Source organism: Tympanuchus pallidicinctus, unplaced genomic scaffold (genome assembly GCF_026119805.1).
Source record: "Tympanuchus pallidicinctus isolate F22 unplaced genomic scaffold, pur_lepc_1.0 scaffold25, whole genome shotgun sequence".
NCBI classification, from domain to species: Eukaryota; Metazoa; Chordata; class Aves; order Galliformes; family Phasianidae; genus Tympanuchus; species Tympanuchus pallidicinctus.
In genome coordinates this window covers 5,189,856-5,205,300 of record NW_026294742.1, presented here as the reverse complement: position 1 = coordinate 5,205,300, position 15,445 = coordinate 5,189,856, and the positions used below count along the sequence as shown (strand labels likewise).

The window sequence follows — 15,445 nt, the reverse complement described above, 5'->3', positions numbered from 1 at the left end:
GTTTCATCGTAGTCTGCTGGTGGAGAGCACACTTCCCCTGCAAACTGTTCCTCATGGAGTCCTGCAGCCACAGCACTCCCTAAGTACTGAGCACCCCATGCCTCAGGCCAAGGGAGAACGCCTCTGGTTCCTCCTTGGTGCCACATTTACCTCAATCAAATGTGAAGCAGCTTTGGGCTGATCATCTCAGACATAAGTATGCCACAGCTGAGCAAAAGGACCCAAAGGAAAAAAGGAATCGGATTCTTGGTGTGATGGCCCCCATGCTGGCACAAAGGGTGGTCTGGAAAATCTCCTCTGTTGCTGATGTCCTCATATCCAAGATCTGTTTGAAAACTGTGAGGCACCATAAAAGCTCAAGGTCTTTTCATACCAAAACTCCCCTTAATACTGGAACCCACAGGCTGCAGCTAAGTATCTGTGCATTGGAGAAACTAACAGCATTCAAATTTCACGTGCTGAATTGTCCTCTCTACTTACAACTGCATCACGTTTTCTTACATTCCTGTTCAAACAGTGATGCTGCTAGACAGTCTGAATCTGGCTGTCTAACAGGCTCCTCTGGAAGCCTTCTGGGACTGCAACATTTTCCTGACACACTCTGAGATTGTGGGTTAGGCTCCATGATGGAGAGGAGCTGTACCTTGGGAATGTGCCTGCTTCTGAAGTCCCTGTGACCCTCCTCCAGCCTCTGGCACTGCGTGGGCTCTGCTCTTGCTCTGATGCTTCCTTCAACTTTCTGGCTCCTAATCATCCTTTTGTGATAGAACAGACATTTTTAACAGCAGTAAACGCACTTTTATATAATGAACTGTGAATCAGAGCATGCCTTTTTATTAACTAACCATTCCCTTTTACGCCAAAAGTTCAAAGTTGTGCACTTCAGCACAGAGGCTACAGGCAAGTGACTTGGGAACAGCACAGGTGCTTTCCTGGAGGCCATTAAGACACCAGCCACAGCAATTTTCCAATAAAATCTCATGCAAATGGTGTCACTACATAATAGAAGATGGACTGTATTCTTTCTAACAGGGATAAAAAGTTCTCTTTGGAGAACTTCAAATACAGAGCATCAGCTACTTCAGAAGTATGCCAGGAAGGGTCCCTTGCAAAAGTGCTTATTCAATACAGACTACCATGATTTACATGGTTCAGGTCAACTCATTTTCAGCAGGTCAAGGACTCAGAAGCTAGAAACTCTAGGCCAGTGTGAGCCTGCTCTGTCATGACCTAGGATACGGTTTGTGTCTTTCTGTCAGCACGGATAGAGCAGACATTTACATAGCGGGGAGAGAGGCATCAATGAAAACTTCAGAAAGCATAAAAAAGCTTAAATTCAGGTTAAATTCATATGGTCACCAGCACTTCCTTTAGGGACAAAGGCATCTTTAACATAGGAGAAGAGGAAAGATCTAAGTAAGCATGTTTCAACTGGCAAAAGGTGTGGAGAAAATATATCAGATATATCATACCTTTGGTACTTGGTCCTCCCACAGTGCAAGGATGGGACGAGGTGGTCCTTGGTCCTTCCAAGCCTACACGACCCTTTGCTGCTGACTAAAACAAATAAACAGTGAGCAAATGCTCACCTACTAGTAAAAGGAAAAGCAATTTCCAGGCATCATTTGTAGAGGAGGATGACATTCTGCTAAAAACCAGGAAGTTCTCAAAGACCCCTCATTTCCACAGCAGAAGTTGAGGACACTTGGAAATTCCCAGCTGGCTGCCAGGACAGAGAGCCATGCGCCAACAAGCTTGTTACCAATGCTGTCCTAGAACAAGAGACCAGAGAACTGAGAGAACTCATGCTTTAATAGACACTGAAATCACAAAGGAAGAAGGCCAAATGCCTCAGCAATTTCAATAAAAATATGAAAATCTTTTTACATGGTAAATTTCATAATATAAAAAGTTTAATGCTGTCTGGAAACAGAGTTTTAATTTACAAAAATGTCCGTATAGGCCAAACATGGCTAACACTGCATACATGGAGAGCAAGTGCTAAAGGGCTGCTGCTTGGAAGAGTCTTTGCTGACAGTCCTCTGAGTTACCATCTTCAATGCTCTTTTGAAGAGTTCTGCAACCGAGGGGCGAAGTTTTCCATACACATCTGCAGCCTTTCTGGACTGCACGGCAATGCAATGAACCCAAAATTGCTCAAATCCATTATTACCACCTAGCCTGAAACTACCAGTGTTTTCTATCAGATTCACAGATCTTCTGTGCACCTGAATCTGTTCTGCAACATGAAAGAGATGCTCACAGAACAAGTTTGACCTAACGAGAGGAAGTGCGGCCAAGAGTGATGTACACAGGTATAGCACCCTTCAATGACTTTTTGCCTTATTTAAATAAGGTAAGCCTAAAAAGAAGGAAAACCAGTAGCAGGCCGGGGTTCAGGCTAACCAACAAATCCAAATTAAACGGGATTTTGTTCCGTGAGATTGTTTACTGTTGCCCTTTAGTTTCAGCTACAGATAGACAATAAAATATCTGCAATCAGTATCTCACACATGGGATAAAACCAAACTAAAATACATTCCACGGCCCGGGGGAATCGTTGCATGTGGCAGGTTTAGTGTGAAAGTGGGTAATACCTAATTCTTATTGCTCACTGTATTAAGCAGTGTTGTCACCTGTACCATGCACAAATACAACAACGACAAATGCATTTAAACGCCACAGAAGGAATTCTAATATCAAACAGAGAACATGGTATTTTCATTTCCTGAATTTCTCCACATATCGGGCAAACCTGATAAAACTGCTTTTTCCTCACAAAGGGGTTGTTTCTCAGTTGGGGGTGCAGGAGTGAGGCACAAGGTGTGTGAAGTGTCTCCCAGACATAAGCAAGCATGCATGCTGACGGCTCTCATTAAGCCAACGAAGTGCCCTGTGCCAAGCCCATGGAAATAAACTTCTCAAAGACTTGTTCTAGTGACACCCACCTTCCATATTTATACAACACCGATTTCCCAAATACCCAACAGCTGAGCCCTCCCTGCTTCTAACGCATCCCTCCCTCCCCTTAAAAAACAAACCACAACAGAAGAACCATCACCCCCCCACCCCAAGTTAGCTCTTCTGAAAACTTCAAGCCAGTATGAAACCTACTGGCAGCATGAAAAAGGGTTGTACCAAAATGACAATATAGAATTTCCACAGATTAAAGAGCCTTTAGCTACGGATGTAAACTACAGTAAAGAGGCTTATTTCCGGCATGTTATGCAGCACTACAGGGAGTATTTGCTGTTGCTATACATAAGAAGCTGCCCACTTCCATCCTGGGTGTTCCTGGGATGTCGTTCTAAGTTATGCTGGTCAGAAACAGAGCAAGTCACACCGAGTCCCTCAGCAGTCGTGTGACCACAGCAAGCTGCACGATCAGCAGTCACCATCCAGCTGATGTGCTGGTGCTGTACTGACTCATTTTGGCCCACTATTCTAAGGTTCCCCACCTAACGATGGAAAGACAGTATCTAGCACCAAACCATCTCAGAAAGATGCAGTATACAGACAAGTAACTTGAATCATATAAACTGAATGGATTTAGTCAACTTTTTTTTTTTTTTTTTTTTTTTTTTTTGCTACATTGCATAATATGAGTAAATGAATAACTACTCTTTTTGTCTTTCTGCACTGAAACTTTTGTGACCATCCATCTCTCGTTAGCTGACTGTAACTACACAGCCTGATGTTCTTTGCCCTCAGCGCTTGTGTTCATTTCTTGCAATAGCAAAAAGGAAATCATTCTCTCAACATCAGTGGCTTCCAGAATATATTCAAAGCAAGCATTTCGTACGTGCACCATGATTAAGTAGAACCTAAGTAATTTTACATCATGGTATCAGAACTGAATCCTCTGCCCTGCTATCACACTTTTCTTCTGAGATCCCCCCAAGATCACAAATACTCAGGTCCACGTTTTCAAGAAGAGCATCCAGACGTGATAAGTGCAACAATTACCTGCATCAGCAATGATCCCCTAACTAGTGTGGAGATCTGACTGCACTCACCATTCAGGTAGTCAGCTGCAAGACTGAAAGTTGGCTTACGATCCCTCTAAAACTCAGGGCCTAAGTAATAAGCCTCACAACACCTCCGTGAGGTAGGTAGGTAAGTATTACTATCCCCATGTATATAGACAGGGAAGATGAGGCACAGAGAGGTGAAGTGATGAGCCTTCAGTCACTTGACAAACGTTGGGAGTGCATAATAGAAACCAAAAGCCTTGGTGATCCAGTGCTCCGACTTCATAGCACGCAGCCTGTGAAATACTCTGCTTGGATCTAAGTGCACAGTGTGGCTGAGTTCATGTCCACAGTTTTCAGTGCATGTAAATTATCATGTTGATTCTGATTACGTCACTACATTTAATGGCCACTTAAAAAAAGAACAGCCTCCAACTTGATTCACAGCACCTAAATGCCATCTAGCCTCGGAAAGCTTTCTGTCCTTCCCACGTCACCCCTGGGGGGCTCTCTGTTTTCCAAAGGTGCACAGGTTCTGCCTACAGCCGGTCTGCGTGTTCCCTCACGTGTGTCCTGCCTGTGTACACTGCTGTACTTGCTCCTGAAGAAACTTATTTCCACAGCAGGGGAAGGTTGTGCAGATGTGCCCACGATGAGCTACTTGCAAACATTTAGTAGGATCAGAGAAGGATTTACTTGGATGGATAATTTCTAAACCACATACACTGATGTCACATTCCGGCCAATGTGGAACTACAAAAATTATGAGCCTCAGTGTCTGTCACCCTTTTCTGCACCCACGCAGCAGACAAAAGACATCTGTGCTGCCCAAATACCTGCCAAGATGAAAATTTCACCATCCATGTAACATTGTGTGCCAGGAAGATCAGTGTTGATAACACAGAGCTCATCTCTCTGACACAGACTCACTACCTCACGCTGAGGCTCACCTTCTCCGTTCTACCCAAACATTCTCTGGGAGCAGATCAACCAGCAGAAAGTCACCTGAGAGGTTTCCCTCTGGACAGAAGTTACCTGGGATGCAGGTTTTAGAACGGGGCATCTGTCTCCTCTTGTCTTTGTGTCACTGTTCATATCAATGAAAAGAGAACTGCTATGGAGTTGCAGTGTCAGCAATTTCTTGTGTTTTGCTAACAACTTACTGGAGATACCTAGAGGTGTGTTACCTCCTCCTCTCTGCCAGCCTTTAAACCAACCAGAGAAATGGCTTGTACTGCTGCAGGCAGAAACCTGTGCATGCTTTATGGAAGTTCTGCCTCCTCTCTTCTCTCTCCAATCCCTGATATGTATAATTTCTGTATAAAAAGCCAGCTGTAAAACCTCCTGTTAGGATAAAAAATACAAGGTGGTGGCTTAAAATCTAACATTTTTTGAACAGAAAGAGATTCGCTGGACCGGTTGCAGCAAAAACAGAATGCTACATAGAACCTGTGAAGCAAGTATGGCCAAAGACCTGATAACAGAAACTAAAACCCATCTGTGTGAGGCCCAGGTTCCTACACAGGGACGGCAAGGGCCAATCTGTTGCATTTCTGTGTATTGACAAAGGTATGACCATGGCTTCTTAGATAATATTCTGTGGTTCTGTATCGATAAAGGCAAGTGGGCAGAAGCAAATACTTTAACAAGACTTTCAGTCATCAGTTGGTACTCAAGACATTTCAACATTTGGAGGAAGGAAAAAATCTTCCTGGTGACAAGAATTTATAACCGTTCCCAGATGGCAGCCTCATGGGGCGCACAGAGCCTGCAGCGCTACTGGGAGGCGGAGGGTGAGCTGATGTCACTGCGTTTGCAGTTTCAGGGTGTCTGTGTCCATTAGGAGGGTTCTTTTGTGGAGAAGCGAGGTGTTGCTCAATAGACAGGTCCTTTAGTTCCAGCTTTTCTGCGCTTTCTTCTTTGCTGTGCCGTGGAGATAAATTTAGCAAGCTGAGGACATCTTTCTTAGAAGTCATTGTTCCAGGTGCTCCTCGGAGAATCTTTATTGGGCCACTGGAGTGCTGGGGAGTGTTTTGCCAGAACATCTTTAAGTTGTGAATCGCTTGCACTTTTTCATCAATGGCAGCCATTTTCAGTTTGTCTATGTCTGGGGCATCAGCTGGACTAGAGCGAGCAGAACCGGTGGAGGAGTAAGAAAGAGCTGGAGATGGAGTGCTGCCAGCAGGAGACTGATGCCCTGAGCTTGGGGAGATATTTCTGGGCGATTTAGAAATATGAGCACTGTAAGGAGAGCTGGGGTACTTGAGCTTAAAGTGTGGCTGCTCAGTTAAGGAGCCATGTGAATCACAGCTTGGAGATGGCTGCCCACTGTACTGGCCCGTGCCTTCTTTGTTTGACATCTCCGATGCCGTGGGGCTGTTATAGCCAGAACTCACTTTCTGAAGGGATGAACTCCTCGTTGGAGGCTTTGGTTTAATTGCAAGAGGTGAAGACTGATTTTTCTGACTCGAGCTGATCGGCCTGCTGAAAGCACTGGTCTCTGATGATTTGAATGCAGACATACCTGCTGGTGTGGAAGCTGCATCATCGGAATTTTTGCTCTTACTTATCTGACTGCTGCTTCTCTGAAGACGTTCAACAGCAATGAGGTGACTCTGAGTTTCCTCCAGGATTTTTTGGGCCAACTCTTGAGGATCAAGCTTTGGATTACTGTCCTCTTGGGATTTGACAGTGCTGTCCGTCTCAGTACTAGACTGGTCAGATTCCCCAGTATCAGAACTTGCAAGTTTTCCAACTTTTTGGAAAGGTGAGTTTGGGCTGGGAATAAGAGTCATTTTAACAGGAGAATTTGGAGTACTTACGCTCCCTTTGGAACTGACAGGCTCTTTAACACTGCCAGTTTGACCAGCTTTGGGCTGCTTGTGATCAGGGGAAAATCTCGTTTTTACATTTTCCTGGTAACTGGCCAAAGGCTCATTGCTGATTATAGAAAAACCTTCATATTCTTCTTCATCTTTGCTGGCTACCATGCTGGTTTGTGGAGACAACTGGCTCTGCACTGCAGATCTATGTGGATAGATGTTCTTGGGCCTCTCGTAGTCCTGGCGTCCTCTGTGCCCCACGCCATCTGGCATGCTCTCTGGCTTGGAAACAAAACTCATGGAAGAGGCAATGGAGCTCAGGCTGTACACAGAAATGGCATCTGATGCGATGCCATCCGGACAAGTAGGAGAGAACGGTGGGTTTTGGTACTGTGGTACAGGGTTGGAAATAGACTGAGCAGAAGCCAGTGACTCTAGTGAAGAGGAACTGTCCAGGCTAAGGCGCTTAGGCAGCTCTGTAGAATCTGAAAAAGAAGTTAAAAAAAGTACAAGAGTGCCCTTAGAAACGCAGTAATAGTGAACTAAATCAGGCAATGTGCTTATCAGAACTGAGAAAATGCTATAAAACACATTACTACATTACTTAAAAAAAAAACCCATAAACACAACAACAAACCAAACAACACAGGTGAGAAAAATAATGACTGCAGGTCAGGAAATGTATGGACAAGGGCCTCAGACCAAGTATCTTAAGGGAAACCCTTGGGAATTCACCAATTGATTAGGATTTTATATCTCAAAATCTTCCAGCTGCTGGTGTGTACTCCTAACTTTGACTTCAGGCAAATCTGAATGTTGTTTTTAACATGAAAAAAACATCTGCTGCACTTGTTAAATGATGCATGGCCTGTGATGCATGTATGATGATGAATGTGTGATGTCTGCAAAAGGAAAGAGTGTGAGATTTCAATGGAATTCATTCTGATCAAATCATCAGACAGCATACGAGCAAAAACTACTCTAAGTAGCTTTACCAAAAAGTGCCAGCAAGGACTGTAGAGCAAAGTGCATGGTCCTTCTATTAGCTTGTTTCCCAGTTTTCAGAATCACCTCCTCTTGCCCCACTTCACAAAGGTCAAAACCTGTAGCAGAACAAGGAGTAAAAAGCCACAATTCATAAAAAGATCCTATGTTCTAAACAAGCATCATCTTATTTTTAACACACCACACAACAAAGAGACATTAAATTCTGCAATGCCCTGGAACGACATCTCTTCATCTGCAGTATCTGGTTTGCTCTTATTACTATTCATCAGACCTTCACAAGAGCACTGTGGAGTTGGGCTGCAAACACTTGGACATACACAAAGCACACCAGTCCAAACTGATAGACAAAACACTGCTCAGTATTTTAGCTGCAAATTATATGGAATTATCAGGGAATGATGGATACTAAATGCAGCTCAGGGCAGGGCCCCACATGCCTGCAGCATTCGTTCATTAATCCAGGTTTTTTTCACAGGAAAGGCCCTGTTAAGTTCTTTACAGAGAGAGTGGTGAGGTGCTGGAACAGCTGCCCAGAGAGGCTGTGGGTGCCCCGTCCCTGGAGGTGTTCAAGGCCAGGTTGGAGGGGCCCTGGGCAGCCTGGTCTGGTACAAAATGGGGAGGTTGGTGGCCCTGTGTGTGGCAGGGGGTTGGAGATTCGTGATCCTTGAGGTCCCTTCCAACCCGGGCCATTCTGTGACTCTGTGAAGAACAGAGACCATGGAGTTTACCAAACAAGGCCTGGGCAGCAGGATGCATAAATGTGTGGGACAAGCACTGCCTGGCTTTTATGAGCTCTTCAGGCTTCTTGGACATCTCTTTCCACCATGTTGCCACTTTCCTGCAGTGCCCTTCCCCTAAGCCTTTGCAGGTCCAAGTCAGAATAAAACTTAGTTAGATATTTAGATCTTATCTATGTTTTCTGCAGGATGCAGATCCTGGTACATACTATCACCCTGGCAACCCTATCCTGGCCCATTGCACAGGTTGCCCAGCCAAAGGAATGACTGGTTGACTTTCAGGTAAGAAGTCAGAAGCAAACTCAAGTATTCATTATGAACAACAGGAGAACCAGATTCTAAAATTAAAACAGCACCGATTTGCTGTAAACCCTGAAATCCACCTTCTGTTGACTCAGGAGACGTTCTGGTGCGTGACAGAAAAAGCTGTTTATCACTGACCAACCTGTAAATGGGAGCTTGGTGCACGTGAACTGGCCATGCAGTACTGAGCAGTCAAGGACCACATCCAGAGATGCAGAGACCAAAGAGAACCCAGACAAACAAATCTACAGCTGTGAGCCTCATCGCTACTTCAAGCCACCGTAGGAGACACCAGCACCAGCTTCAGACAGGTAAGGAAAGAAGTGTTTTCCTACCTAGAGCTGCCAGAAACTCGTGACAGCCAGGAAGCCTCCAGAGTTGGACACTGATAGAAACCTGGATTGGTGCAGAGGAGAAATCCTGTTCCTTCTCGCCTGCCTGAAGTTGAACCAGGACTTGATGCAGCTGAAAATAATACAAACATTATCCGTTCCTTACAAATCAAATCACTGCTTTTCTGACCGTCGCACCTGAGGAAATGCATGCTGACAGCCCCTCACCAATGCATTCATACATTCAGCTGCTGCTCCTGAGCAGAACAGTGAGATGAAAGATCTGAGCAGAGAGAACAGTCCAGGGACAGCAATTATGGACACACTTGAACAGCAGCACATCAAGGGACAGAACAAGGGAGAGGGCTGGGGTGTGGTCAGCTGAAACTGAGTAAGGAGAAGCACAGCAGGAATGCATGGGAAGTGAAAGCAAAGGGGCTGCTCACAGACATTTGCTAAAGCCCGTACCATGACTGAGCAATACTCCTTAAATGAAACCCAGAAAACTCATTCTCAGCATTTAACTGGGCAGAACAAGTCACATGAAGCTATGGAAGACTTTCGTAATATCTCCGTTGCCTTCCAGGAGTGAATTTACTCAACACTGCCCAAAGGACAGGAGTAGCAAAATTGAGAAAAAAAAATGTGTTTATGAAGATCTGACACAAGTTAAGGTGCCAGGGCCTCATCTAACTCAAAAACACAGCCAGGGCAGGAAGGATGGAAAATCATTAACTGGGGACCAGATACCTCAGGACCACCCATTTTTTCCAACCCACAAAAGCTTACACAGTCTTTTTCCACATTAGCACCATGGGGCAAATTCCAGGCCTGAAAGCAGGGTGAAGATGGTACCCTGCACCTCAGGGAAATGGCTCTGCAGCAACCAAGGCTTTAATCCTGCACAGCAGTGTCATTCCCCTGTGCATGTAATATACTCACCATTCCCACCACATTTTTAACAGCCTTCAGGCAGCAGATAACAAGGAAGGAAAAGAGAGGAGAAAAGAACACAGGTTACTCTGTGCTACAAAATGCCTGTGACAGGGAGCCCCGCAGTGCAGCGATACATCCACATGCAAACAAGCATCCTGACTGCAAGATGCTCTATTGTGAGAAAGAAGGGAGCAATGGAAATGGCTTGAGCTGTGAATCAGGAGCCCAGCAGTGTAGGAAGAGGCAGCAGGAATCTGGGAATGCCCAGCTCACTGCAGTCAGCTCAGACAGAAGGCAGGCATATACCCAGGCCAACCCACATTCTGGCAGAAGGCTGAACACAAAACAAGCCCTTCTATTCTTTTATCTGGTATACATTACAGGCATTTAAAACAGTCATCAATGCCTACTGTGGCTCCAGCCTTCCAGTTTGTACTAAAGATAAGCACTTTCTATCCAGAGCAAAAAATTAGACTGCCCGTGTCACTGTTTGACTGACACCAAGAGCACCTGCTCCCTTACGACACCAATCACCCTTACTGGAAAGACAGATGAAAGCAACAGCTGAAAGTGTTCACGCTTCAGCTCTGTGCAAAGTCTTGTCTCCTTTGGGACAGGCTGCGCCTTTGCTGCTCACCAACTGAGCTGCTGAGAAGGAGGCAAGGCCAGCAAGTAGCAGCAGAAGTTGTGAGAGTTCAGCTGAGAAATCCTCAACTTATAACTAGGCAGGTTATTGTGCAAAAGGAAATTCTGCCTGTGGCTTGGGCTACTCAAGAACATTTGCAGAAGCAATGCAATATTCCTGCCAGTCTGAACATTCTTTCCTGGATTTAACTGTCTGAGGCAAGAAGACAATTGTGAAGTAATCTCATGGACAGTCAAACATACAGATGTACTGGAATGTTGTCCTCATCACATCCCATTTACAGCAAGCCTCCCTCTGGTGGTAAGGAGGAAAAAATAATCCTGCTGCTTGACAATAGTAGTCTCAGCCACTATCAAAAGAGCCAAAGCAAGACAGCAAAGTACCATGAAGGACAAGTCATCAGAAATATCCCTTGTGCTACTATAACTTGTGACAAGGAACTATTTCCTTGAAGCAGACATAATCTATCTGACCTCCAAAGCAGCTTCTTAACGGATAACAACAAAGCTGGAGTTGTTATTTTGCATTCTGTACAGACAAACTCAACACCACAGTGTGAATGAGAGCACTCTAGAACCACACAGAGGAAATCCCAGTGACTTTCCATGGTACTTCCCCATAATATCTTTGCATGGGGAAAGGGGGAAATACTCTGCTGTTCACCTGTCCACAATGCTTAGTGTGTTCATTTACTCAAGCAAGCAAATGATCAAGATAAAAAAGGAGCCATTGGGACAGTAAGAAACATGTAAGGGAAAACTAGCCAGGCTGGTGGCACAGAGTGAGGTTAGGTTCTTCTAGGCATGCTACAAAAACAGGGAAAAGGGAAGAGTGTGAAGGAGGTGGGGAGGGTTGGGGTACAGGGGAGTGCCATGGCCACAGGTTGGCACTGCATCTCTCTTGAATTAGGTGAATTCTTGCAGCAGAGCTATGAGTACTCATACCAGAAAAAAACATTGGCTCAATAAGTTCTAAGATCCTGGCATCACCCAAAGTCAGACATTCTCTGAACTACAGGTACAAAATCAGCCAACACAGGCCCTGGATAGGATACAGATGTTTGGTCAGGATAGGCCAAAAAGTAGTGCTTCTACCTCTCATTTTCCACATTTTGCTTCTCCCTCACTGTACAGAACGTATCATGTTTTCACTTTCACTGATCTGTGAGATCCAAGGCCATGCAATGCAGTAATATGCTCATCTTTTTCTGTTCTCCACACACACTTTCATTCACACAAACAGGGAAACACAGAGTTTCGGCCTCTGAGGCTGATAAACCACAGCATAAACCACTGTGTGTTTCTGAATTTACTGACCTGGAATGAACCATTTGCAAACTGGTACCGGAGAAAAACCTCCCACTTACCCTGTTGATGAGCTGTTCTCCTGTTTCTGAAGCTGTGATAAGTTTACAAAGTGCCTGAAGTGCAGGGTTAGGCAAACCTGGAAAACACCAGCAGAAACAGATTGTTCAAAACCTGTTTATTGTCTGCTTGGAATGTAGCAACCTGAATGGGATGCAACTCCCATTATAAAAGAAGGGAAGAGACATCATACATCTCAAATACTGGACCCAGGAGTAAATGATTTCAATCTACAACAGTTTCAGTTAACATTTACTTCTAGAACCACTATTCTGTTAAATGCTTTCACTTCATTATTGTAGAAACCTAGACCAGCAGCATCATTCTGCAGGCTTACACCAAAGAAAGGCAGGAAAAGGTAAATGTCTGCTTAGACACAGGAGAACAGAGCCTGCAGCTGGCCTGCTTCTCACCTAGGAGTGACTGTATGGTGCTGCTGCACTGCTGCAGTCGTTCACCAGGGTCAGAGGTGGGGAAGAACACTGCTGCTGGCAGGCCGCTGGCTGGAGGGTCCAAGCGAAACCCCACTGCTGTGAGCAGTGCCTGCCAGCCTGGGATACCTCCAACTTTATTCTCCACGCTTTGCTGGGAAGTATACATGGAATTGTGCTGCCCGTTCTGGATTCGCTGCAATGATTTCTCCACCTGTGAGGAAAATACAGCGTTAGCTCACTGCAGAAGAGATTTTTACTAACAACGTTGTTTTACACAGTAAAGAGGCAGCAACAGTGGGCTGAGGGACAGCAAGACTGGCGATGGACCTGTGGCACACAGAAGACTAAACGCCCCTGAAAACAGAGGTTCCAGCAGCTCAGCACCCACAGCTTTAAAATCACTGTGACGAGCACCACTGTGCTCTGGGACACTGGGTAAATTAATGCCACAGGAACGAAGTACCAGCCTGACTGTGACCATTTCCAGTAAGCGGGCAGTGGCATCTGTCTGCTCAAGATGACTCACTCTCAGGTTCCAGCCTCTGAAGTACACTGTTCATTAGCAGGCAAGAGCGTGCAGAGCTATATGGTAAGGAGTAACAAGAGGAAAGTGGCCACAAAACCCAGTAAGTGGAATGACTAGCAATGTTCATGAGTTTCCATCCTCTCATGGATACTCCACATTCCTGTGGGACTACAGAAGACATACTGGGGAAAAAAAAAAAAAAAAAGGGAAAAAAAAAAAGCACTACAAGCCATGAAAGAGTGTCCTCATCATCTGGCAGCTTGGCCTCCATCCTGGCGCTCCCCACAGCAGACTACTGGCACATGTGGGAACAGAAGTGTCTCTCATCTCCAAGTCTGCCCACAGACCTCAGTCACTAGCTCTGCACCCCTCTGACTGCTTTCTTGCAATGTCCATAGCAATTTTCCTTGTCAGAACAATTAACCCCAACGATATCCTCTTTTTTGAAGCATAGACCCAATTCAACACCTTATGGAAACCAGACGGGACTGAGAAAGATTCTTGTCATGACACAACAGAGGACTTCATATCTGCTCTGGAGTCTCCTTTAGGTATCCCATTCTTCTTATACCGACTGATTTAGCAAGATAACAACTTACAGTATGAAAGAAGGGTTGAAGCTTCCCATCCCAGTGTGACCTATTACACACCAGGGTGTTTCTCCTTCCATTCTTCATTCAAAGATTCACCTCTCTACGACACAGCCTGCAAGCCCCCCTCCCATGCCTGCCAGGTGCTGCAGCATTGCCTCCCTTACCAGATGGAGCAGGACACGCAGGGCATCCCGTGCCCTTTCGGGATGCTGCAGAATCTCAGTCAGGGCCTGTCCTACCAGTGAAGAGGGGCTGTTCAGCTTCATATCGCTCCCAATAAGCATGAAGCCTGTAGGGTTCAGAAGAAGAGACTTACTGAAAGCTGAGACAGAAATGAGACAGACTGAGAACCTCTGTTACTGGAAACATGCAAAACAGAAGCAGATAACTTCTGCCTGCTCAGATTAATGACATAATGTTTTATTGCACCCTGCATGATTACTGTCCACTCACTGCCCAGTTCTATAGACTGAACTTCAAAAAGCTTCTGGATGCTTCTTACTTGTCATCCTCTACTAAACCAATACTGTTTTCCTGCTCAAACAAGTGGAATTACACTGTCTTTTGGTTAAGTGTTCCCCTACACATCTCAAACACGTAGTGAATGAGTGGCTGTATTGCACATTACTTCTTTGCAGTCATGGAACAATTGTGATGAAACACTTCACCTTGCAATTGCCTTAGATTATATTAAATCCACAACCCATTTACTATACAGTGAGATACCAACACTTCTCCCTGACACTGACATTCAGTCACACTCAGATGAATTAGGGCCTGAAACATGGGCTGAGTTCTGTGTGAGCACAGGGAACATGCTGCTCCCAGCTACCTGCTAGCACCAATTGTTACTTAATTCAAACTCTCTGGCATAAGAGCCCTTCCTAAAAATCACAGATTATCAAGACAGCTTCCTCCTACCTGCCCAGTTGGATGGATGGGAGAACTGCTTGCTGCTCTGTACAGTCTTCATTGCTTCACCAAGAGCTGCACTGGCTTTCATCCCATTTAAGAGGGAGGAATAGAAGGCGTGTACAAACATTTTGGATGCAGCCACTGGAACAGGCCAGAGGGACACTAGGACACACTGAGCCCCAGCAGCCAGGAATGCTCTTGTCAAGCCAATGACTCCATCAGCAGTGACTTTGCTGTTGGATTCTTGGTAAGAGCCAAGAACCACTAATTTTACAGGAAGCCGCAGATCCAGGACATCAGCTGCAGTCAGCAGAAACTCCTGGAGAGGAGGACAGTCTGAGATGCTCTCCACATCACTGGCATCATCCTGCATGCGAAGGGATTCTGGAATTGTGTAGGGGTTCCCAAATGAACTCTTGCTGCTGGCTGGATTGCTGTCAGTGTTGGGTGTCAGGACCAAAGCAGCAAGCTTCCAGGAGACGTGGGTTGCAAAATGGACACACTCTGCCTGAGTGAGGGCGCTCATGACTCTCTCTTTTGTTGCTGCACTGCCAACTAAGGGTTGGCAGCCAAGTAACTCTGATACCATGTATGCTTCCTCTTCTGCAGAGGGCATAGGTCCCCACAGCCACCTATCCATAACTGCTGAAGGGAGCTTGGGATTTCCTATGACAGCTGCCATTGAGGTAGAACTGGAGTAAGCAGAAGTATTCTTCTTTCCATGGGACTATATAGAGAGAAAAAGAAAGCAAAAACGGGGCTCAGAGATCTGTCTGTTGAGGTGTTGCTAGCAAAGCAATCTGTCTCCTTGTTATAAACAGAAGTTTGGACATTGTAATTATTAAAAAAGCTCTGCGT

The 15,445-nt window shown here is 45.3% G+C and overlaps 2 protein-coding genes across 4 annotated transcripts in view; one reads left to right on the top strand and one right to left on the bottom strand.

Annotated features, from left to right (window-relative positions):
- HSCB (HscB mitochondrial iron-sulfur cluster cochaperone) overlaps positions 1-15,445 on the top strand; it is a 169,224-nt gene that overhangs the window by 23,664 nt on the left and 130,115 nt on the right. The gene's annotated exons all lie outside the window — the stretch shown is intronic.
- Positions 1,795-15,445, bottom strand: part of TTC28 (tetratricopeptide repeat domain 28) — a 125,993-nt gene continuing 112,342 nt past the window's right edge. For all 3 annotated transcript variants that reach the window (XM_052689454.1, XM_052689455.1, XM_052689456.1), the window contains 7 exons: positions 14,594-15,314; positions 13,837-13,961; positions 12,533-12,764; positions 12,122-12,198; positions 9,177-9,306; positions 7,789-7,896; positions 1,795-7,278 (listed from right to left, as the gene is read on the bottom strand). In XM_052689454.1, the coding sequence (XP_052545414.1) occupies positions 5,654-7,278; positions 7,789-7,896; positions 9,177-9,306; positions 12,122-12,198; positions 12,533-12,764; positions 13,837-13,961; positions 14,594-15,314 (3,018 nt within the window). In that variant the 3' untranslated portion in view covers positions 1,795-5,653. The remainder of the gene's footprint in view (positions 7,279-7,788; positions 7,897-9,176; positions 9,307-12,121; positions 12,199-12,532; positions 12,765-13,836; positions 13,962-14,593; positions 15,315-15,445) is intronic.